Genomic DNA, 26,448 nt, shown 5'->3' on the forward strand with positions numbered 1-26,448 from the left:
TATGAGATTAGAGGAATAATTATTATTAAGATGTTAACCCTAGCTAGATGGGAAATGCAAGATGCAGATGGAGAATGTGATTAGGATCGGAGAAAAAGAAAGAATCAATGGGTCCCTATTGTCCATGCTTCGGGATCGGGAGCAAGAAAAGGGGGATCAACTTGAAAACCAACACTAATTACGTCCCTATTGAACCAACTAGGGACCCTCCTAATCCTATCAACTCTCATCTTCCTCCAGGTTCCCTTCCCTTCCCTTCCCATCCCATTTCAATCTACTAACTTAATTAACTCTCCATCCTCAAACAATGTAAATGGTTTTTCAACAAGTAGTAATGATTTTCTTTTTTAATGCCAGATAATCCCATCACACTGCTGGAGCCCAGACAGCAACTACTGATATCAAAAGATGATTCTCCTCGGAGAAGCAACCTCCCAACTTTTTCTTACCGGGATCTTGCAACCGCCACAAACAATTTCAGGCGAGAATCCATCATCGGGGAAGGTGGCTTTGGGCCAGTATTCAAAGGGCAACTTACAACTAGTCAGGTGATTTTCACTATATCTAATGTCATGCTAAAAGAAGTGCATGTGTTTTGGTCATTTCAAATTCATCATCATACTTTATCATCTGTAACCATTCAGGTTGTGGCTGTTAAGAAGCTAAATCATTCAGGTCTTCAAGGGGATAAGGAGTTCTTTGTCGAGGTTCACATGCTCTCACTGATGCGCCACCCTAACCTGGTTAATCTAATTGGTTACTGCACTGAAGGAGAGCAGCGTCTTCTTATCTATGAATTCATGCCTCTAGGATCTTTGGAATATCATCTCCATGGTAATTATATTCTCACTCATACAGTTTATGAGATTTAATTTGGATTTCTAACAAATTAATTCTTATTCGTCTACCTGCACCAATCTGTTAATATTATTCTTCAGAGCTGTAGATTCATGCATTATTTGCTATTAACTTTTGGATCATCTTTGATAGCTTAACTCATTTAGAGCCCATTTGGATTGACTTAAAAAAATAACTTTAAGTCAAAAAATATAAAGTAGGGGAGACTTACTTTTGATTTTTAACCTTTGAAAGTCATTTTAAACTTATTTAAGTTATTTTTAACCTTGTCAAACACTTCCAAAAGCTAAAAATGACTTAAAAAGTAGGTTTGACCAACTTTTAAATCAATCCAAATAGGCTCTTAAGCTTGAAACAAGTCCATTTTCAGAATATCCTTGAAGATATGAAGTTATTATTATCATTCTTTAATACTCTTTCACTTCTGTTTTCATTAGTTTTTGTTCTTTATCGAGGAAGTCTTCACTTCTTTACGGCTGCACTGCCAAATTTGATGGATATCAACTGCCCTTCTTTTACTCCTCTCTGTATTATTCTATTAACCATGCATTAAATTTGTTGATCCTATTTGTGGTTGTCTGCAATATGTCTGCCAAAGTTGTTACTATGTGTGTTTTAGCTTGGTGGGAACTTTTCCAGCTTTACTTTGCTTGATTTGAACTGAACTTTTTTTCTGTAGAATTTTTTTAAAATTGAAAATGCATCAGAGGATGCAACTAATATATGCATTTTTCCTCTAAAGTATAAAATGTGTTAATTAAGAGTATAATGTGCAGATATTACGCCTGACATGAACCCATTGGATTGGGATACCAGGATGGTAATAGCATCTGGTGCTGCCAAAGGCCTGGATTACCTTCACAACCAAGCTGATCGTCCTGTTATCTACAGGGACCTTAAGTCGGCAAACATATTATTGGGTGAGGGTTTCCATGCTAAACTTTCTGACTTTGGTCTTGCAAAGTTTGGCCCAATTGCAGACAATACACATGTTTCAACTCAGGTTATGGGCACTCATGGGTATTGCGCACCTGAGTATGCTGGAACCGGAAAACTGACTATGAAATCAGACATCTATAGTTTTGGTGTGCTCTTGTTGGAGCTAATTACTGGATGTAGAGCAATGGATGACTCTCGCGAACATGGAAAAGAAATGCTTGTTGACTGGGTAATCACTTCACATTTAATTGATTGAAGTCAGTATATTTGGCAAGCTGGAAAATAAACCAACTTTGAAACATAAATACATGTAACAAATAGTATAAGTTTTTTGTTTCACTATTTAAAAATGTTTGTGTGTCCTTTCTTGACTCTACCATCTATTACTTCATTTTTGAAGCATAAAGTTCTATCAACATGTCAAAGGTATTTTGGTTGAAGGTCTCTGTCTTGGAGGAGCCTAAAGTTACTGGAAAATGAGAATGACTGATCTATCCAGTGATTAAATACCATCTTTGCACGGTTCTGACCATTGAAATGTATCATACACTAAATTGTTTCATTTGTTTTTCTGAATGAAAAGTGTTGAGATTATTGATAACATTAGGCTCCTGTTTTGTCAGTTCCTGTTTGTGCGCTAACGGTGAAGTTTCCTTGCCCCTTCTCAGGCACGTCCTATGTTGAAAGACCGCATGAACTATGTACAATTAGCGGATCCAATGTTAAGAGGCAAGTTTCCACAATCTGTCTTCCGCAGGGTAGTAGAACTGGCCTTAATGTGTGTTCAGGATGATCCCCATGCTCGACCTCACACGAAAGACATTGTGCTTGCTTTGAGTTACTTTGCATCCCAAAAGCATAATTCACATGCAGCTCAGTCAAATCAGATTGGATCTCAGGGAGACGGGAGGACATCCGCTGTTGAAGAACTAACAAATGGAAGCTCTGTTGATTTTAATGGAGCTCAGATCGATGTAACAGTTATAAGAGCTTTGAACAGGGATCAAGAGCGGGAGCGAGCTGTTGCAGAGGCCAAGAAGTGGGGCGAGACTTGGAGAGAGAAAGGGAAACAGAATGCGGATGATCATTTAGATTATAAATCAAGGTGGTGATTGCAAGTTAGTGTCCTTGTCAGAGAACTTCGGGTTTCTATTCTGAGATTATCATAAACACTACTAGGGCAGCAGCAGGAACATTTACTCTCATGCGAATATCTGTGGCAGAGCTAACATTTTTATTAAGAGGTGTCAAAATATGAAAAGGTTTACGCACAAAGGACACATATATAAAAAAGAAATTATTTTATCATCTACAGAGTGTAATTTTTCAGCAAAGTGACACCCCCTGGATACATTTGGGATGTATTTGTATGCTTGACATAATAAATTCAATAGAGATTGTTTGACGACACAACAGTATATGGCATTTATCATTAAGAAGTACTACTAATTAGGTTTTGCTTATGTTTGTTCAAGTACTAACCAAACAAACAAGATGTTTGTTGGAAGATTATGCTGCATTAAAATATAGGCATCCACATGGATTAAGGATTCAAGAGTAATAATGTAAGAATTGTACTGTAGAGAGATTAGTAATGCAGGTATGGATCTTCTTATTTCACTTTTTATCCCTCAAAATATCATAAATAAATTCATGTATGGGTCCATGGTTCGGTTTAAATTGGTTGTCGGTTAAGATCAAAACCAAACCAATTTGTTTTTAAATTTCTAAAACCAAATCAAACCAAATGAAAAAAATAATTGTTTGGTTGTTGTTGGTCTGGTTCAGGTTACTTTTTTCGATTTGAAAGTAATTAATTAAATTTGTTGAGAGTATACGCATCTCGATAGACACAAACACCTAACATATGAACAATCCACAAGAAAGTTATTAGGAATCCAATTAAGCAATAGTAGAGTTATTATTACACGAATAAAGAAAATCAATTAAGAAAAAATGTGACTATCTAATGTGACGTAGGGTAGGTAAAAATTAAAGTAATAAATTTTGATGGACTTGATTTTAGGGTCGTTTTGGGAACAAGTTATCCCAAGAATAATTATCCTGGGATAACTTATCCCACCATGTATATGTGATAACTTATCCATCACTATGGTATAAATGGTGGGATAAGTTATCTCAAACATGGCAACCAAACAAGAAACAAAATTTTTATTCCATCACTATTTATTTTTATCTCTTACACCAAACAACCGTTTTTAATAGTTGGGCAAAAAATTAAGGGTGAGCTTGAGAAAATGGTAAAGTTAAGACTTAAGTTAATTAAAATTTAACAAAATATTTATATTTTATTTATGAATAATATATAAATAATTATGAAATTTATATATATAATTTCTCTGTTTGGTTTGGTTGTTTTTACGGTTTTTTTTTAGTAAACCAAAGTCAAACCAAATAATATCGATTTTCAAAATTTAAAACTAAACTTAATTAAACCACACCAAATATTGATTTTTAATTACTTTGATTTAAAATGTGGTTGGTTTGATTTTTTAACAATAACCATGAACAACCCTATATAGGAGTATTCCATTATTTATGGAGACAACAAAAACAAATTAAAGTGGGGAAAATAAAAAAGGAAAAAAAATAAGGTCCTACCGGGAGTCGAACCCAGGTCGCTGGATTCAAAGTCCAGAGTGCTAACCACTACACCATAGAACCAGTTGAAAACATTATTCAGCTTTTTCTAATTTATAATAAAATTAAAATGTCAACATCATCTCGTGCCAATCACCAATGTTAATTTTCAGTCCACAGAAAAAGGTTTGGCGTTTAATTGAAAAATAACATACTCCTACTACATTCTTTTATTATATTTCTCTACCTTTAATAATACTTGTAATTATACGTCAATATTTGAAAGTTTAATTGACATCAATTCTATTTACATTATTTAAGCACAATAAATATTCTCTTTTTTTTTTCTGATGAACTCCTTAAAAGTGGAAGAAGGAAAGGAAACAAAAGTTGATGGGGTCCACTCCAGTAGCTCACCCAACGATAATATGCCACGTCAGTTTGACCATCCTGTAAAGTGAGAAATGGGTCCCCTACCAAACCAAACCAAACCCTTATTTTCCTTTTACACTCTCTTTACCCTCATGCCTTGTCGGCCCATTTAACCAAAACACTACTACTCCCCTTCACCGGAATCTGACTGTTTCGCCGGCAAATTTTATCGCCGGGAAGTCGCTCTCACTTTAGTGCTTATATATTCTTATCAACGTTTGTTGCTGGAGATCTCGATTCCTGAGGGGCCATAATAGAGAGGAAGGCCCAGAGATGTATGTGGTTCCTCCTCCGAAACGACCCGATCCATTGTCTGGATCCATTAATGAGTCGGATGACTTGCGGATTTACCAGACATGGAAAGGAAGCAATGTAAGTATTAGCTATTCCATTATTTTCTACTATCTCTTAAAGCTTTAACTATAGTTTATTGACACTGTTACAACTTGCTATCTCATTACAAACTAAAATCCATCAGCCTGGTTTAAAAAAGACCCAAGGAGTAGCTTTGAGGTATCATCTCCTTGGAGAAATCCTGAAGATTATTAGTATTAGTTTTTAGTGGCCAAGCAACACGTAGGAGGATGTGCTCATTCTAGCTTATGTTGTCACATTTACTCTATTTTGGTTTGTGCTATTTTACTTCTCAGAATGAGGTTTTACTTAGAGGAGGACATTGTTGATTATTTTATCTCAATTCTAGGACAAACTTCTTTGGTAGTCCCTATACTGATCATATGCTCATCTATAACTGAATATCTTTCCAGCTGTGTTCATGTGTTGAAAAATTACTTCTTGATGTACTGAAAAGTGATCATCAAACTTCCTATGTTAAAAATAGTTAAGTTATCTCTTTACATATACTCCTTACAAAAGGAAAAAGAAACGTTTCTGTGAGACGTGAGTAGAGTTTTCCGATGCAAACAGAATTTATGCCAGTTTTTTCTTAATTTCTGACTGTTAATGTTCTTCTCTGAGCAGATATTTTTCTTCCAAGGAAGGTTCATATTTGGGCCAGACGCAAGATCCCTAGCACTGACCATATTTCTCATAGTGGCCCCTGTCTCAGTTTTCTGTGTCTTTGTTGCTAGAAAGCTGATGGATGATTTTTCAAATCACCTGGGGATATTGATTATGGTTGTAGTCATTGTGTTCACATTCTATGTAAGTTCTCTCCCTAGTTTTCATTGATTGTAACATCAGATTTAGTGTTTTACTGAACAAGCTTACCTGCAGTTTATGATTGCAATTGCAGAAAACACAATAGCTGTATAAGTTCGTCTTTATTTAATCTCACAGTTACTGGAAACAAAATTCTGAGTATTGGATAATTACTTAATCTGTGTTGCCTTGGAAAAATTCCAAGTATTAGAAAATCAATGATCTCAAAATTGATAAGATATCAAACTTGGCACTGCATTTCAAGGATGTAAGTTTGCCTTGGCTGTGTTAATAGTCTTTGATTTGACTGTTAAGTGGCTGTCCTTACAATGAAAAGGATTGGCAACCTAATTGCATAACTTTTGCAAGGTTTCTTCCAATTTGTATGGCTAATAGTTTCACATTTGAATCTTACAGGTTTTAGTTCTACTCCTTCTCACATCTGGAAGGGATCCAGGAATAATTCCTCGTAATGCACACCCTCCAGAACCAGAAGGTTATGATGGTACTGTAGAAGGTGGTGGACAAACCCCTCAATTACGTTTGCCACGCATTAAAGAAGTTGAGGTCAATGGCATTACCGTGAAGATCAAATACTGTGACACCTGCATGCTTTATAGACCTCCCCGTTGTTCTCACTGTTCAATCTGCAATAACTGCGTTGAAAGATTTGACCATCACTGCCCTTGGGTAGGGCAATGCATTGGGCTGGTAATAGTTCTTTTTTTTTTTCTTAACATATTTTTAGTTGGTACCACCACACTAGTAACTGATATGCTCTCTTTTCAGTTTTACTTTTCACTGCTTGATATGTCTGATGAACTATTGCATATAATCTGATATGAAGAGTTATCAGACATTTTATCATAATCATGCTCTTTCGTTCTGCTTGGAAACCTCATAAAAAGATACTAACAAAAGACTGATTCTTTTACTTATACAAACAAATAAATGTAAGACTGATTCTTTCTTCTTTATCTTTTTTTAAAAAAATTACCTATTCACTCTATGTCAATTTGCGAAAACAAGTAAATTTCGTAAAATGTCTAAAGTTAACTTGTAGAGTTGTTGTCTGAATGAAGCAATGATGTGGATCTGAAGTATTAGATCCTCAAAGCATCGTGAAATTCAGCTCAAGTATATAAATTATGTTAAATTGTTAATAATAATGTATGAATCAAACTCTTTTTACCATTGATGCTGTTGGTAGCAGGAGGAAGTTCAAAGGTTTGTAACTGAGCATTTAGTTCAAATGGCCATCATGCAGACAATTATATGTTTTAGAAATATTTAGCTCTCTAGATCTTTGCGGTGGAAATAAGTTAGAGGGTTTAGTACACATATCCACATGTATAAGTTCTCACATTTCGACTGAAATCTTTTTGTCGTTGCGTACAGTACTTGCTGTCGTGAGTCTGAGATTTATGAAGGTATGAAGTTGGGCTGGTCAATTTACCTGTTAACGTCAACGTCCACATTTGATTTCGGAAATATCTATAGTCCATTTGCTTGCACTGATAATTTCTGTAACAAATGCATCTTTAAAAATGGATCTAGTGTTGATGTCTTGGACTCTTTCCATACGTTGCACAGATTTCTGAAACTTGTGTCTTTTATTGCAGCGTAACTACCGTTTTTTCTTCATGTTTGTCTTCTCTACAACACTTCTTTGCATATATGTTTTTGGGTTCTGCTGGGTCTACATTAAGAGAATCATGGTTCTAGATGACACCACCATATGGAAAGCAATGATCAAAACACCGGCCTCCATTGTTCTGATAGCATACACTTTTATATCAGTGTGGTTTGTTGGAGGTCTTACTGCTTTTCATCTATACCTCATCAGTACTAATCAGGTATGTTCATGGATTGAAATTGTATGCTTCCCTTTGTTTATCTAAGGTGGTTTGGATTTTGATGTGAACTGTGAGTGATGTCTATTTTCTGGGTACTGCAGACTACTTATGAGAATTTTAGATACCGATATGATTGGCGTGCCAACCCCTACAACAGAGGAGTGATGCAGAATTTCAAGGAGATATTTTGTACTAGTATTCCTCCATCCAAGAACAATTTCCGTGCAAAGGTGCCCAGGGAACCCAAGGTGCCAACTCGGTCTGCAGGTGGGGGTTTTGTGAGTCCAAACATGGGGAAGGCTGTGGAGGACATAGAAATGGGCAGGAAAGCGGTTTGGAGTGAAGTAGGGGATAACGAAGGACAACTTAGCGACAACGATGGCCTGAACATTAAAGATGGCATGTTAGGGCAAATGTCTCCTGAGATAAGAACTACAGTAGATGAGAGTGATCGTGCAGGAATACATCCTAGAGGATCAAGCTGGGGAAGGAAAAGTGGAAGCTGGGAGATGTCACCTGAAGTTCTTGCTTTGGCATCAAGAGTGGGAGAAGCTAATCGAACAGGTGGGAGTAGCAGACCAACAGATCAAAAGTTGTGATTAACAGATAGTATGGAAACTGGATTGAATAGATTAGTGGTTCTTGGAGGTGTATGGTATGTGGTCGTTCAGTGTCGTGTATTATCAGTGTTGACAGGTGTGAAGATGTTGGCTTTAGGAAGTGAACTGTTGTGTGATATGAGGGGTGCTTTTCATTCCTAAACTTGTATTGTATGTGTGGATTAGTTAGTGTAATACATTAGTTCTCATCTGGGTTTTGCTATGTTCATGCTAGGCGGTGAATTTATTCTTTGTGCTTAAACAATGTGGTGGGTGCATCACACTTTGGGTCAAGAGTCCCATATAATATATAGTACGTTGTTATTTTACAAGGAAGAATGAGTCTGGTATTACAACAAACATCTCTTTGAGGAATTTACATGGCCAACTGCGCTATTTTCTAAACGCTGGGCTGGGTCTACTCTGCCATTTTGCTGTGAATGCAAATCACAGGTTCTTGTAAAACTCCAGTTAGTTATGCTATGTGGGGGTGGATTTGAGTCAAAATACACAAGTCCCTCGGTGACTTTTATGTTTGTGGATTCATTATATTATAACCACAATAAATACACCAAACGTGAACGCATGAACAAGTAAAGTTTCACTCCAAACTAGTGTTCAATTGCCGAATAAACTTCTATAGTTTATACGGAAAGTCCCATCTCTATTAGTACTAGAGAGTTTATAAAAAAATTATTTTGAGATATTTTAAGTTATTAATTATTATAATTTATAATATTTTTTACATAATTTCTCTCATATGTCTTCTAAACTTGTAAGTTGTTAATTATTAGTATGATTTAAGTGCTTTTTTTTATGTCATTTTCAATAATATGTATTACCTATTTTGTTTCAATTTATGTAGCGCTGATGAAATTTTGAGGGTCAATCAAATTTTCTATATGACTTTTAAATATTTAAGTTGTTAATTATTGTGATACTTGTTACTACTATTTCAAATTATATTATTAATTATTGTAATTTATATTATTTTTATGACATTTCAAATAATATATGTCATTTTCTTTATTCTAATTTATGTAGTACTAATAAAAAATTTATAATGCACTAAATTTTTTATGCCTTTTAAATATTTTAAGTTTCTAATTATTATTATAGTAATAATTTTTCATGTAATAATCAATAGAGATCTAATTTGTCTTTTCAAAATAACCTTTCATAGAATACACGTGGCTGTCAATTAAAGAAAAAACTTTGAAGACAGAGGGCGAGCAAAAGCTACATGAGTTTGTGATGGGCAATTTTGTCATTACACCAAAAGTATACCATTAATGGACAACATTAGTTTCTGTCGACCAATAATATGATTCCATGTTATTGAAATTACCAAATTATCCTCTAAAGCTGCCAATCAGGCATGTTGACCTCCTGCCTGGTTGAGCTACTTAACTCCCTCTCTTATTACTAGATATAGGACCCCGTGCCAGCACGGGGCCCAAATATATATATTTTTTTATTTTAATTTATGTCATATTATGGAATTTGAGAAGTTATTGAAATTTTTATCTGATTTTAAAAATATTTTAAATTTTTAGCTATTGTGATTTGTAGTACTTTTTTTTAACATAATTTAGAAAAAAATATTTATTACTCTGTTTGTTCTAATTTATGTGGCACACGCAAAATTTTAAATATTAAGCATTTTTTATATGTCTCTTTAATATATTAAGTTGTTAATTATTGTATTTTATTGTATATTTTGAACCTAAATTTTTAATAATATATGTTATTTGCCATGTCCCAATTTATGTGACATTAATTGATAGATTTGTTGGAGTCGAGAGATTTATTTTGTTAATTATTGTAATTTTTTTTTTCCGTCAATTTCAAACAATTTATGTTGTTAATTGATAGAATACTTTTAATGTAATTTTTTTTAAAAAATATGTGTGACTCTCCATGTCCCAATTTATGTGGCACATGTAAAGTTTTGACAATTAACCAAAATTTTAATACATTTTAAAAAATATTTTTAAGTCGTTAAATTTTAAGTAATAAGTAATTTAAATTGTTGTATTATTTATTACAATTTATAATACTTTTAAAGTAGTTAAAATATTGTACAATTTATTATGATTTATAACACTTTTTTAAAAAATTTATGTCATATTATGGAATTTGAGAAGTTATTGAAATTTTTATATTTTTAAAAATATTTTAAATTGTTAGCTATTGTGATTTGTAGTACTTTTTTTAACATAATTTTGAAAATAATATTTATTAATCTATTTGTTCTAATTTATGTGGCACATGCAGAATTTAAAATATTAACCCTTTTTTATATGTCTCTTTAATATATTAAGTTGTTAATTATTGTATTTTATAGTACATTTTGAACCTAATTTTTTAATAATATATGTTATTTTCCATGTCCCAATTTATGTGGCATTAATTGATAGATTTGTTGGAGTCGAGAGATTTATTTTTTTAATTATTGTAATTTATAATTTGTTTTTCGTCAATTTGGTCGACTATTTTTTTTATTAATTATTGTAATTTATTGTTTCTTTTTCGTCAATTTCAAACAATATATGTTTATCATATAATCCATTTTATGTGGTACCAATAGAATTTAGAGAGTCAATTAAATTTTGGATATAAGTTTTAAATAATTAAGCTGTTAATTATTGTAATGTATAGTATTACTTATAGTATTTTTAAATATATTTAAATATTATATGTTAGGTTTTTTATCTTAATTTATATGGCATTGATAGAATTTAAAGTGTCAAATAATTGTTAATTATTGTAATAGATAATATGGAGTATTTAAGTCATTTATAGTATAGTATAATTAATATATAATATGTAGTATTTAAGTGTTATATTATGGAATTTGAGAAGTTACTGAATTTTTTATATGATTTTAAAAATATTTTAAATTTTTAGCTATTGTGATTTGTAGTACTTTTTTTTTTATATAATTTTGAAAATAATATTTGTTACTGTATTTGTTCTAATTTATGTGGCACATGCAGAATTTCAAATATTAACCATTTTTTATATGTCTCTTTAATATATTAAGTTATTAATTATTGTATTTTATAGTACATTTTGAACCTAATTTTGTAATAATATCTGTTATTTGCCATGTCCCAATTTATGTGGCATTAATTGATAGATTTGTTGGAGTCAACAGATTTATTTTGTTAATTATTGTAATTTATAGTTTTTTTTTCGTCAATTTCAAACAATATATGTTGTTAATTGATAGAATACTTTTAATGTAATTTTTTTAAAAAAATATGTGTGACTGTCCATGTCCCAATTTATGTGGCACATGTAAAGTTTTGACAATTAACCAAAATTTTAATACATTTAAAAAAATATTTTTAAGTCGTTAAATTTTAAGTAATTTAAATTGTTGTATTATTTATTACAATTTATAATGCTTTTAAAGTAGTTTAAATATTGTACTATTTATTATGACTTATAACACTTTTTTTTAAAATTTATGTCATATTATGGAATTTGAGAAGTTATTGAAATTTTTATATGATTTTAAAAGTATTTTAAATTGTTAGCTATTGTGATTTGTAGTACTTTTTTTTAACATAATTTTGAAAGTAATATTTATTACTCTATTTGTTCTAATTTATGTGGCACATGCAGAATTTAAAATATTAACCCTTTTTTATGTCTCTTTAATATATTAAGTTGTTAATTATTGTATTTTTTAGTACATTTTGAACCTAATTTTTTAATACTATATGTTATTTGCCATGTCCCAATTTATGTGGCATTAATTGATAGATTTGTTGGAGTCGAGAGATTTATTTTGTTAATTATTGTAATTTATAGTTTATTTTTCGTCAATTTCAAACAATATATGTTGTTAATTGATAGGTTTTTTGGAGTGGAATTTTTTTTTATTAATTATTGTAATTTATTGTTTCTTTTTTGTCAATTTCAAACAATATATGTTTATTATATAATCTATTTTATGTGGTACCAATAGAATTTAGAGACTCAATTAAATTTTTTATATAAGTTTTAAATAATTAAGCTGTTAATTATTGTAATGTATAGTATTACTTATATTATTTTTAAATATATTTAAATATTATATGTTAGGTTTTTTATCCTAATTTATATGGCATTGATATAATTTAAAGTGTCAAATAATTATTAATTATTGTAATAGATAATATGGAGAACAATATATGTTTATTATATAATCTATTTTATGTGGTACCAATAGAATTTAGAGACTCAATTAAATTTTTTATATAAGTTTTAAATAATTAAGCTGTTAATTATTGTAATGTATAGTATTACTTATATTATTTTTAAATATATTTAAATATTATATGTTAGGTTTTTTATCCTAATTTATATGGCATTGATAAAATTTAAAGTGTCAAATAATTGTTAATTTTTGTAATAGATAATATGGAGTATTTAAGTCATTTATAGTATAGTAATTAATATATAATATGTAGTATTTAAGTGTTATATTATGGAATTTGAGAAGTTATTGAAATTTTTATATGATTTTAAAAATATTTTAAATTCATAACTATATATTTCAATGTACAAGATTTTGATAAAATAAAATCTTTAAAGTTAAATTATAATGTTTTTGAAATTTAAATTATTAAAACATATATAATGATTTTATAGAAAAAATAATATCATATAAAATTAAATGAAAAGGATAATAAATTCAACTTTTACCATGATAAGGTTGAAAAATATTATTTAAGTGGAAGGAGATGGGGCCCACTTGTGGTAGTAAATCCTAGACTCTTCTTATTTAAGTGTTATATTATGGAATTTGAGAAGTTATTGAAATTTTTATATGATTTTAAAAATATTTTAAATTCATAACTATATATTTCAATGTACAAGATTTTGATAAAATAAAATCTTTAAAGTTAAATTATAATGTTTTTGAAATTTAAATTATTAAAACATATATAATGATTTTATAGAAAAAATAATATCATATAAAATTAAATGAAAAGGATAATAAATTCAACTTTTACCGTGATAAGGTTGAAAAATATTATTTAAGTGGAAGGAGATGGGGCCCACTTTTGGTAGTAAATCCTAGACTCTTCTTATTTAAGTGTTATATTATGGAATTTGAGAAGTTATTGAAATTTTTATATGATTTTAAAAATATTTTAAATTCATAACTATATATTTCAATGTACAAGATTTTGATAAAATAAAATCTTTAAAGTTAAATTATAATGTTTTTGAAATTTAAATTATTAAAACATATATAATGATTTTATAGAAAAAATAATATCATATAAAATTAAATGAAAAGGATAATAAATTCAACTTTTACCATGATAAGGTTGAAAAATATTATTTAAGTGGAAGGAGATGGGGCCCACTTTTGGTAGTAAATCCTAGACTCTTCTAATATATAGTAATATAAGAGAATATATTATTACTATATAAGAAGAGTGAATAAACATCCTCTTTTCCGTCGACACGTGGCAAAAAAAGAAAAAAAACAGGGTTGAACTGGACCCCATCAAAAAGCTACAAATGAATAAATTGGCTGAATTAAATGGGGGTATTTTTGGTATTTACTAGCTTTTGCTCCTTAAAACTTTTGTATGTCAATGCTTTATAATTGTACCTTTTCTTCTTTAGACAAAAAAACCATCCAACATCTCCATAATGACACATATATCCATCAAATCTACTACTCTTTAATTAATTAAAGTGGGCCCCACTACCTTTCTCATGGCGGCTGACCAATAGTTGTGTTTTTCTTTATTTTAATTATCATGTGTCACCATTTTTCCTTGATTACATATTTTAAAAATAAAAAATAAAGTAGTATATATAAATAATTAACAATTTAGTATGCTTAAAAATAGTAAAAACTACATAAAAAGTACTACATATTATATTACAATAATTAACAATTCATTGACACTTTAAATTCTATCAATGCTATATAAATGACGATAAAAAAGGCAACATATAATATTTAAATATATTTAAAAATAATATAAGTAATACTATACTTAATATGCTTAAAAATAGTAAAAACTACATAAAAAGTCCTACATATTATATTACAATAATTAACAATTATTTGACACTTAAATTCTATCAATGCCATATAAATTAGGATAAAAAAGGTAACATATAATATTTAAATATATTTTAAAAAAATATAAGTAATACTATACATTACAATAATTAACGGCTTAAATATTTCAAAGTTATATAAAAAATTTAATTGACTCTCTAAATTCTATTGGTACCACATAAAATGGATTATCTGATAAACATATATCATTTGAAATTGACGAAAAAGAAACTATAATTACAATAATTAAAAAAAAAAATAGTCGACTCCAAAAAATCTATCAATTAACAACATATATTGTTTGAAATTGACAAAAAAGAAACTATAAATTACAATAATTAACAAAAAAAATTTGCTCGACTCCAACAAATCTATCAATTAATGCCACATAGATTGGGACATGGGAAATAACATATATTATTTCAAAATTAAGTTCAAAATGTACTATAAAATACAATAATTAACAACTTAATATATTAAAGAGACATATAAAAAAGGGTTAATATTTGAAATTCTGCATGTGCCACATAAATTAGAACAAAGAGAGTAATAACTATTATTTTCAAAATTATGTTAAAAAAAAGTACTACAAATTACAATAGCTAACAATTTAAAATATTATTAAAATCATATAAAAATTTCAATAACTTCTCAAATTTCATAATATGACATAAATTAAAATAAATACAAAATATATATTGGGCCCCGTGCTGACACGGGATCCTATGTCTAGTATATATATATGGTGTGTAATTGGCCATCTAGTAATAATTATGGCTCTCGTGACTCACTATTTTCTCAAGTGAGATGAACACACTTTTTTATCTTATTCTAGAGGATTTTCACAGCTGTCGGTGACAAAATTTTAAAAAATAAAGAAAGCGTAATAATTTGACAAATAGAGCTTGGAGGAGTTTTCAGAATAAAATAAATAAAAATATATAATGTAATAATTTTTTCCATTTTAATGATATGTCAAATCAATATAATTGTATGACAAACATTGTAAAAGCTTCATAAAGAGATATAATTTAATGCAAAACGTGAAAAGTATTCTTCTTTGTAAAACAAAAAATTTTCTTCCACTTTATAAAGTGTAAGAAATAGTTCCGTTTTACAAGGTGTAAAAAATAGTTCCGTTATATATTAAAATATACACGTTATGAGACTAACGAAAAACATTTAAAATATTGCATAAAACGAAATGTTTTATTCCACTAAATCTATTTTAGTTACTTACTAGAATAGTGACTTATTTAGTTCACTTTTATCTTTTTGTATTATTTACCTTCGGACTCCTTCAATCACAACAAAAACAAGAAGTATAATAAGAAAATAATAATGAGAAATTGAACTACTAAACATAATTGGAAAATCTAGAAATTAAACTTAAAAAAAGGAATTAAAATGGTTATTGATCTTCCACAAATTGTTTAAATTTATAATAATATAATATTTTCATGAGGATTTACTTGTGAAAAAATTTGTAAGTAAAATCTTTTTTTCACCAATTTTAACCAAAAATCTTAGGGATAACTTTAGTATTTTTTGCAAGAAAATTCGCGAGTAATTTACCTGCAGAATTTAAATCCCCAGGTAGTTTACTTGGGGATTTTCAAATTCGCAGGTAATAATCACCTACGAAGGTATTTCCATCGGAATTGTTTTGGTACGAAAATTCGCAGGAAATTAAGTTACCTGTGAATTTTCGTATATAATGTAATCCACAGTTTTCTTGTAGTGAAATTGACAAAACATAAATTAAATTCAAAGGAAAAATTTTAGAAAATTAGAATATACAAGAATGATAACACAACAAGAATAATGCAAGATTCTGGATTGCTTGCATACCACAACTTGTACAGGACTATATTTCATGTCCAAGCACAACAGTGCAACCTTCAACATTAGAGACACACGTTAATAAATACATAAGGAGCACAAGTTAAGTTTTTTTGTGTTTATATCAATCTTAGGATTTTCATATTATAGTAAAAGTAATATTCATTGGTGATAAACACACATGTATGTGAGATAGAGTTTATATTTCTCTAATGTATCTTGGTTTTACATCTCATTCATGTATCTGAGATGCAATTCATATTTCTCTAAAGTTCGATTGTGTAAACTTTTACAAATTAGGCTTCGAGATACATGTATCATTAATGGGGAGATACATCCAGTAATTTTTAAAACCGAGATATCATTCAACTAGATCGTTGTACATTAGAAGGAACCGATGAAGAAGATGAAGAGTACAATAACAAAATTACTTGGGTTTATGATTTCGTTATTTTAGGAAAACTTGTTAGAGTTCATACTCAAGAATCCTGTAAATCTCTTGGGTTGTTAATTAATCTTTTAATTAAGGAAATAAGTTACACTCCCTATAATTCAAATTACTAAATCGTGTATCTCGATTTTAAAAATTATTGGATACAACATACATGTATCTCGTCATTAATGATACATATATCTCGAGGCCAAAATATGATATAAAAAGTAATATTACAAACTATCGAAAATTCTAGTAATTAGGAATCTAAAGTAGTGGAATTTATGTAAGATACTCATAAAAAAATTTATTTCACTAATTAAGTTTGCTCATAAAAGTTTATTAATGAGACTACTTTTATTTTTATTTTAAAATTTATAGGGTTCATATTTATATTACATTAAAAAAAGTTATTTTGCATATCAATTTTTTTTTTAATAAAAAATTAGTTAAGTGATTTTATTGATAAAAAATAAAGTTTAATGACTTTGTTGGATAAATTACAGTGAACTTTTGAGATATTAATTATGAGTAAAAATTTTAAAATTCTGATTTTTAAAAGGCAAAAACCGAAATGAGAGTTCAATATCAATGAAGAAGCTAATTAATACGCGTAGGCATAGGTAGTCGCAAGCGATATTTGCTTTCCGCATAACTTACGTATCTTAGTGATTAGTAAAGCGGGAGAAAAAATAACAAGAAGTTCAAATTTGTATCTAGTGAAGAAAACACTAGCTAGCTGTAGACAAATCACACACTAGGTATTATTAATATTTATTTTGATTGTTTATTTAAATTTTATTGTATTGTAGTATTGTTTAAATTCATCATTAGATAATGATGAAAATAATTATTTTATGTAATGACCGATTTGATGTGATCACATTGTTACCTTAATATTTTCTTCTCATTTTGTTTTTATTTATTATTTAATAATTATATTTCATCTTTTACTCTACCTTTTCATAATAGTTCTACCTCATTTCCTAGTTTTCTTATATGTTTATCATTCCAATTATGAATATGTGACAAAGTATAACGGAGAACGATACAATCTATCCAAACAATGTATTCATTAGAACAATACATTACGACACAATTTAATATAATACAATACAATATATTATGAAACAATACGTCACAACCATCCAAATTAATCCCATCAACACCACTTTTTATGAAGAAAAAAAAATAACTTAAAAAATTTAAAATATATAGTCATGGGTAAATATGGAACATTATCACAGAAAAATCAACAAAAATTAGTTAGGGCCTTCTACCAACTTTTGCAAATAGGTTAGGTACATCCCCTTTGTGCAAAGTATTTTGTATATATTAAATTAAAAAGGGAAGAGAGAGAGAAGTGATTTGGGATAAAACCTAGAAAGAGAAATAAATGAGTAATGGTTTATTTTTTTCATCGGATAGGGAGTAAAAAATGATCTGATGTGGCCTGATCCGAGAAATAAAAGGAAAGGAAATTAGTTATTTTAGGATATAATTTATTTTCTAAAATATTGACATATTAACATTTTAAATAATTATTTTAAAGTGTAGATATTTTTATTAATTATGATAGACATTGTGACCAGTTTGGTTATTTTCCTTTAAGAAGGGAAATTGTACTCGGTGAAGTGCTTGTTCCTATTATCGTAAAACTCAATTCATGTACCTTTCCCCCATATTCTAATTACTCTATTTCACAAACATAACATGTATCTACGCTACGTTGGGGGTGTAAAATTAATTTAATTAAGAAAAACATAATCCATCCAACTTTAAGCTATTATGTAAATCAGATTGAAGGAGAAAAAAATTAATAGTCGTGATTTGTCTGAAATAATCATTAATAATTATATAAAAACTTGGGATAAGGGTCTGAAAAATATTCTAACTTGGTCGAATTTGTTGTTGCGATACTAAACTGTCATGAGGACCTATTACCTCCCTATACTATTTAATACCGTATTTTAAACATATATATTTGTCCACATGGACATAAAAAATAATGCAAAATTATAAATAGTATGTGTCCACGTGGACACATATATACCTCTAAAATACACTATTAAATAGTTCAGGGGGTAAAAAATATGGTATTAAATAGTCTAGGGAGGTAATAGGTCCTTATGAAAGTTTAGTATCGCAATAACAAATTCGACCAAAATTGAGATATTTTTCAGACCCTTATACAACAGCTAGATATATAATAACGTTGTGGAGTAGTGACATATCCCATTTTCCAAGTTGCCATATTTTTATTATACTTTCTCCATCCATCGATTGCTTTTCATTTTGTGTGGTGCTTAAAAAATTATAAATAAGAAAATAAATTTACTAATTCATCCCTTAATTATTAGTTTTTGAGATTTTTACAAACAAATATGAATAATTTCAAAAAGAATTAGTTGCAAGAGTAATATAGGATAAATTTAATCGACATTTTCTTGATTTAATAAAATAATCAACTAATATGAGACAATTATTTTTGATACAATGATCAACTAAACTAATACTCCCTCCGTCCCTTTTTAGTTGTCCACTTTAGAAATGGCACACAGATTAAGGCAACAATGATTAGCACAGTGAAGTTACAATTTTACCCTTATGACAACTTTTCACTTCAAAATTACAACCACTTATTTGAATTCAAGTGAAATAAATTGGAGGGAAACAACATACACTTTTACAATTTTCAAGAAGTGTAAATAAGGGTATAATAGAAAAAAATTTGTTGTCCTTTCTTGATTTGTCAAAATGGACAACTAAATAGGGACAACTAAAAAAAGAAATATGGACAAGTAAATAGGGACGGAGGGAGTATAAAACAGAGGAAATATTAATAACAATAGTGAATAGTGGATGGATCCACCTCACCTTCAATAAATAAAGGAAGAATACTGTTTCAAGTGGTCACCAAATTTTTCCAATAAATAAATGTGTACAAGTTCCAAAATACTCTTCTGGCAAATCGCGCTGCCTGGATTGCATAATGTATGTTATCCATACATGTCAGCATCTCGTGGCTACACATCATATTCTTTTTTATTAATAACTAGTAAAATTATCCACGCTTTGCGCGGTAATTTAATATCACGAAATTTATAAAATAATACTTAAAATCTATCCGTCATTAAAATTAAAACACTATATTATTTTACATGCAAGATTACGTAGTAACGAACATTAATAATGTATAGAAAAATGAAAATTATAACTTCTTATCATTTATCCTTAATAACATAAGTATAAATTTATGACTGTAAAAAATACCAGGATCTGTAACATAAGCAATAGTGTCAGTGAGCAACTCAATAGGAGCAAAGTACACGAATATTTAATTGTGCAGAAGAAGAAGAAAAAAATGTTCAGAATTTTTGTTGTTTTAAAATAAAAGGAAATCCCTCTATTTATAGACAACAAAGGATAGTGTGAGCAAATGTTTGTTGTGCCTTATCTAAAAGGTCACAACTATTTAGAAAAGTTTTCAGAAAGGTCACAACCGTTTTATGAAAGTCACAACTTTTTCATAAAAATCGCAACCCTTCATTTAAGTCGCCACTTTTCATAAAGGGAAGACTAGTTTTGAAAATAAATAAATTAGAAGGGAATCTTAGTTTATGGTGGCACTATGTAGGCGGACCTAAGGTTCTCTTATATGATTCCATTGCCTATTGCAATATTTATTAGTACTTAATTAGGATTTATTTATGTTTCTCATCTTCAAATTTATACTCTTTTCCAAATTTATATTTATCGCTTCAGCCAATTGTCAAATTCAAGGGAAATGTGTTTTTCTCTATTCATACACCAATTTCAATTTATTAAAATCAGTTCACCTTCTCACTTTATATATATATATATATATGTTGTTGTTAAAGTTAAGTTCATCAATCATGGCTAATACGTAATAAAGAAGCTAAGTTTATTTTTTTACCAAGTCGAAAAGCACTTGGATATCATCTAAATGGGATGGATAATTGCTTGTATATAATAATAGTAATATGATCGAATCGTTGCACGTTTTACATCTACCTACCTACTCAAAGGAAACCAATTAGCTGTAAAGTGGCTATTACAAAGTTTTTAAAAAATAAGACTACTTTTACGAAGCTACTTCCCTGTTCCCTCTTATCTCAATTTATTTAAGTCTTATCATTTGACTAAGCACAAAATTTTAAAAAATAAATCAAATCAAAATTTTTATTATTAAATAAAAAAATATTTGTAATTTTTAATTATTTTTAAACTTGTCATATATACGTTGAAATTGAAAAACTTACCACATATAAAAAGAAACAATCTTGACCCAATAGTAAACACACTTAAATTGTAACAGGAAAAGTATTAATTATGGTCTATGGATATCCTTTTCAAAATAGGGTATATATTTAGCATATTCTTCTTCTTTTTTTCAATCAAATATTTAGCATATTCTTCTTTGTACATGCAATGCCCTGAAATATTGGAATTAACTTTTTAAAAGTAACGATTAAGGTGAATATCGTATACTTTTCCAAGCCGAATTGTCGTAACACAATTGTTATGTTAAATTTGGAAAACAGTAATTAAAATAGTACTGTAGTTATTGTAGAAAGTTTTTAGAATATAGTTTGATGAATGAATATTACAAGTAATGTAGGTAATATAATATTAAAATAAAATGTATGTAAGATAGAGGAGAGATGGAGGACGCGTCTGATCTACGTGGGGAGGGAGAGAGAGAGAGGAATATCCAAAAGCATAACACCGATTGCGGATTGAGAATATTCCTGATGCCCTTACGATTTCAACCTCCATAAATACCATTCTCTTCCTACTTCCTCCATAATAAGATTTCATTTCCCTTTCTTTCTCCAAAATCTCCTCCCGTTTTCTCTTCTCTTCTCTTATATACTAAGTAAGTAGTAGTATATAACAAACAATGGCTCTTACGGCCGCCGTTCATATTTCCGATGTCCCCAATCTAGATCAAGTCCCTGACAAAGCTCCTCTATATGCCACCCGATTCTCGTCTCAAGGTTTGGTTTGTTTATTTTCTGGCTGTACAAATTCTATTCTCTTTCTACACAAGACAAATTCTTTAATTTTGATTTGCAGGGATTGAAATTGGAAGAACATCCAAATTTTTAGTCATTGGACACAGAGGGAATGGGATGAATTTGTTGCAGTCCGCTGACCGGAGAATGAATGCCGTTAAGGAAAATTCCATTCTTTCTTTCAATGCAGCTGCTAATTACCCAATCGATTTTATTGAATTTGACGTTCAGGTACCTTGCAAACTATTTTCCGCGTACAATGGGATGGCACTATTTCATTTTTCTTTCTATCCACGGCCCCAAAAGCCCGACCCGACCCGACCCGACCCGACCCGAATTTCTAATATTATTAAGAGATAAATTTTAAAAACACACCTAAACTATCACTATCACTTTTTAGTGTAAGAAACACATCTCTCTTTTATACCACTTTCACCATGATGTGGGTAATACACTCTCTTTTTTATTTAAAAAAATTGTCACATCACACTTCACATGGACAAAACATTTAACGTTGACAAAAATTAAATAAATTTTTAGTATTAGTTAAAATTAAAAAATTAAAAAATTATTATCCAAAAAAATAATATTTCGTTTATAAATAAAATGTAAAATATTTTTCTTACTCTACTCGTCACTTCCTCTCACCCCTCCAATTATACTAATTTGAATATTATTTTATTTTTTTTAAAAAAAATCTACCCACCCCACCTAGCCCTCCTCTTCCAATTTTTTTTCTCATTTTGTGTTAGGTATATACATATCTAAAATATTTTATACTTTTCGCCGCAAGACATTTTTAAATTTTTTACTTATTTAAGTTATATTTGGTACACTAGTAGAATTTTTTTCTAAAAATATATGTACGTACATATCTAATACAAAATGAGAAAAATATAAAAAAATAAAATAAAAATTAGGAGCTGAAGGTTAAATAGGATGGTGTAGAATTATTATTTTTTTAAAAATAAAATAATATCAAATTTTTTTTTGTGGTGCGGGGGGAATGAGTGGGTGGGTTTTTTTGGGAGGGGAGGGGGTGAAATATGAATTTAAAAAAAATATTTTATACAAGAATTTTAAAAAAAAAATAGGATGGGGATTATGGGGTATTTAAAAAGAATATTTTTTTATGAATAGTAACACTTTAATTATTAATTAATATTAATAGTTTATTATTTAATTTTTATCAAGGTGAAATATTTTATTCATATGTCAAGTTTTTTTTCAAATAAAAGAGAGAGTATTACACACCATTGATCTGTGTTTTTCAAACTAAAAAGTGATAGTTTAGATATGAAACCCACATTCTGATGTTTTTTAGCACTTATCTCTATTATTAATTATTCCAAAAACCTAAAGCATTGGATCTTGGCCGAAAAATTATGCAGTTTGTTCACCACACTAAACTTTATAATACCGATTGATCTCTGTCTCTGCTGGAGTATCTTTTTTGGGGATGGATTGCAAATTAATACAGTACATTTACTGTTGCTGATTACTTGGAGGGGAAAGTAAACAAGTAGTAAATGTCATTTTTTGTAGGTGACAAAGGATGATTGCCCTGTCATTTTTCACGACGATTTCATCCTCACTCAACATAATGTAAGCTCTTTTAATATCCAAATACCCTTTCTCTTCTAATCAATCTCTTTATGTACATTGATCTTGATTCTCATGGGTGCATGCAGGGTACAGTTTATGAAAGGCGAATTACTGAATTGTCACTTGCTGAATTTCTTAGCTATGGACCCCAAAGAGAAGAGGGTGTCGCTGGAAAACCTTTAATGAGGAAAACTAAAGATGGAAAGATTGTTAGCTGGACAGTTGAAACTGATGATTCGGCATGTACCTTAAAAGAAGCTTTTGAGAAAGTTAATCCATCTATTGGTTTTAACATCGAGCTGAAATTCGATGATCACATTGTTTATCAACAAGACTACCTCATCCATGTTCTTAAAGCCGTCTTACATGTTGTATTAGAGTATGCTAAAGGCAGACCAATCATATTCTCAAGTTTCCAGCCTGATGCTGCTCTGCTTGTCAAGAATCTCCAGACTTGTTACCCTGTACGTTTCCATTTTGGAATCTAAATCAATCAATCTTAATTAGTGAATTCGATCTGACTTTTGGCACTGTAGGTGTTTTTTCTCACAAATGGAGGTACAGAGATTTACTATGATGTTAGAAGGAACTCGTTGGAAGAGGCCACTAAACTGTGCTTAGAGGGTGGTTTGGAAGGTATTGTTTCCGAGGTGAAAGGTATCTTCAGGAATCCAGGACTAGTTAACAAGATCAAAGAGTCGAAGCTGTCTCTCCTGACATACGGCAAATTGAAGTAAGTAGTATTGATTCAGATGTTGTTGTTTCTAGAATAGTCTGACACTAACTAACAATGTATTATGTGATGTGTGTTTGTTCAGTAATGTGCCTGAAGCTGTGTATATGCAACATCTGATGGGAATTGATGGAGTGATAGTGGATTTTGTTGAACAAGTAACAGAGGCTGTGTGTAAGCTAGTGAAAAAGCCAGATGAAATATTGCTGGAAGGGGAGGAGAAGGTTCAAAATAGACCTCAATTCTCACAGAGGGAATTGTCTTTTCTGCTCAAGCTTATCCCTGAACTGATACAATAACAATTGATGATATGATTGTAGATAACCTTTTTCTATAGCCTGAATGAATGAGTGCACTCTGGGATTGTCATACTAGTGTAGATGTAGAAATGTAGATTGAGGAGTGATAGTGGTTTTTACTGTAATCATCGAGATAAAGAAGCAAATGTTTCCATATCAAAATATTATATTGCTTGTGTGGATAAAAAACATGACTATGAATCAACTTGTCCAAAGCCCCACTTCAATTAGGTTATTTTGAGTTATTAAACAGTCCGTCATTGCCAACCCTTTTATGTTTGTTTATTCTTTCTTTATCTATTCCCATTCCCATATTTAGAGGAGTCCCAAAGATTAAGATGGATGAATAATGTGACAAATGGTTTGAAAGGATGATGAAAGAGAGTAGGAAAACCAATTGTCCCTGTGGCTGTGAATCATATTAATACTACAGTATTTAAATTTGACATTTCTAGAGAAAGCAAAGCAAGTGTGTGTAGGACTATAAGGTATTTATTCTAAAGTAGAGGGGAACCATTTGTCACATCTCAAAAGTAGATGTAGAAATATACACCTATTTAATCGCACAACAACTTGAACTGATGTAAGTGAAGTTGTTAAAAGTACAAGTTATCTTCACATATTTGCTTTTTATCGAAAAAATAATTTGGTTGTATTATGAAACTCATAATTCAATGCAGCAATACAAGATTAAATAGTAAAAAAAAAAAAAAAAGGAAAAAATGTAGGCATTAGGAAAAGTTGATATTTTGGCAGGCCTTTATAGCAAAGGTATTTCTTTTCTTATGATGATAATTGACTTAAAGAAAATATATTCATATACCAAACTGACCTTAAATTGTTTTGTTGATTTATTGAGAATAGGGCAGCACACAGCGCAATTCTATTTGGGTTTCATTTTTTGCTTGTATGATTAAGCAATATACGTTTCTCTAAGCTATCCTTAATTTCTTGGTGAGACGATGACAACACATGAATAGAAATAATCCAAAAAGAGAGCACTTTTGCTAGTGACAGTAAATATTAATTAATTAAACAATAAGCCCTACTCCGTTAGTCTTCAGTTTCCAATTCTATATTTAAGAGTTCCTATCTTCAATTCCTAATTGCTTAAAATATTACTTACAGTGTTTTTAAACCAAAGCAATTAGACACGGATTGGAAAGTCAAATATCAATCCAAAGACAGTAATCACCTTGTGTTATCGACTCTCCACACATAGTGATAGACATGTTCCTCAAATACAATATTCTTTAGTTTCAATTTATTGGTCCTACCTTCTTTTATAGTATGCCTAGGAAAATATTGTCTCTTTCATTTTTAGGTAAATTCTTAATTTCAACTTTCTGCAGAGTATGTTTAAGACCACAAGATTAAAAGATATCTTGATACACTCTATATATATTTAATTTAAAATCATGAGATTCAAAAATTTTCCTTACTTTCTTGAACTCTATATCAAGTCAAAACATGACAAACAAATTGAAATGCATGAAGTATTTTTATTCTTGACAAGTTTTTGAATTGACAGATAATGGTAGTAGTGTATCTAATCGGCAAAACATTATAACTCCAATATACATATTATATATTAATACATTTCAAATGCCAGACCAGTCGTTATTTCTTGTTGGACTTTCATGGATTAGGATGTATGTTTTGGTCCAGTACTTGTCAAGGCTATCAGACATGAGAAATAAGCGCAGGCCCAAATCATGTCTTGTTGATATCGATTTCATATTAAGCCATTGAGGCATCTCCAACCTTATACTCTCCAAATATAGAGTTCTCTATTTTTTCATATAACCAACTCTAATCCAATTTTCTGTTTTACTCTCTAAAAATGAATCTTTTTCTCTCTCCTCAATATTATATTATTATTTCTACTTCATTCTTATTTTCTTGGTTCATAATATAAATCTTTTATTTCTTTTTCCCAATAATTACTTTATATAATTTTCATGTGAAT

The 26,448-nt window shown here is 29.6% G+C and overlaps 3 protein-coding genes and 1 non-coding gene across 4 annotated transcripts; 3 read left to right on the top strand and 1 right to left on the bottom strand.

Moving 5' to 3' along the window:
• The first annotated feature begins 107 nt into the window (after positions 1–107).
• Positions 108–2,909, top strand: LOC125811026 (probable serine/threonine-protein kinase PBL7). Its single transcript, XM_049490515.1, has 5 exons — positions 108–240; positions 358–548; positions 645–834; positions 1,635–2,026; positions 2,466–2,909. Exons 1-5 carry the CDS (start codon positions 108–110, stop codon positions 2,907–2,909), a joined length of 1,350 nt encoding a protein of 449 aa, XP_049346472.1.
• Positions 2,910–4,410: 1,501 nt separating this feature from the next.
• Positions 4,411–4,482, bottom strand: TRNAQ-UUG (transfer RNA glutamine (anticodon UUG)). Its single transcript has one exon. It is a non-coding gene; the product is annotated as a tRNA-Gln (tRNA).
• A 455-nt stretch (positions 4,483–4,937) lies between these two features.
• On the top strand, positions 4,938–8,716 carry LOC125810945 (probable protein S-acyltransferase 7). The gene is made up of 5 exons (XM_049490449.1): positions 4,938–5,202; positions 5,812–5,994; positions 6,409–6,702; positions 7,614–7,847; positions 7,949–8,716. Exons 1-5 carry the CDS (start codon positions 5,104–5,106, stop codon positions 8,444–8,446), a joined length of 1,308 nt encoding a protein of 435 aa, XP_049346406.1. The 5' UTR covers positions 4,938–5,103; the 3' UTR covers positions 8,447–8,716.
• A 12,937-nt stretch (positions 8,717–21,653) lies between these two features.
• LOC125811130 (glycerophosphodiester phosphodiesterase GDPD1, chloroplastic-like) lies at positions 21,654–24,523 on the top strand. Its single transcript, XM_049490625.1, has 6 exons — positions 21,654–21,824; positions 21,904–22,073; positions 23,388–23,447; positions 23,534–23,911; positions 23,984–24,180; positions 24,266–24,523. The coding sequence occupies exons 1-6, from the start codon at positions 21,728–21,730 to the stop codon at positions 24,477–24,479; spliced, it is 1,116 nt and encodes a 371-aa protein (XP_049346582.1). The 5' UTR covers positions 21,654–21,727; the 3' UTR covers positions 24,480–24,523.
• Positions 24,524–26,448: the final 1,925 nt, after the last annotated feature.

The sequence above is a fragment of the Solanum verrucosum genome, unplaced genomic scaffold (genome assembly GCF_900185275.1).
Source record: "Solanum verrucosum unplaced genomic scaffold, falcon-dt-bn FXZP01000032.1, whole genome shotgun sequence".
Taxonomy (NCBI): domain Eukaryota; kingdom Viridiplantae; phylum Streptophyta; class Magnoliopsida; order Solanales; family Solanaceae; genus Solanum; species Solanum verrucosum.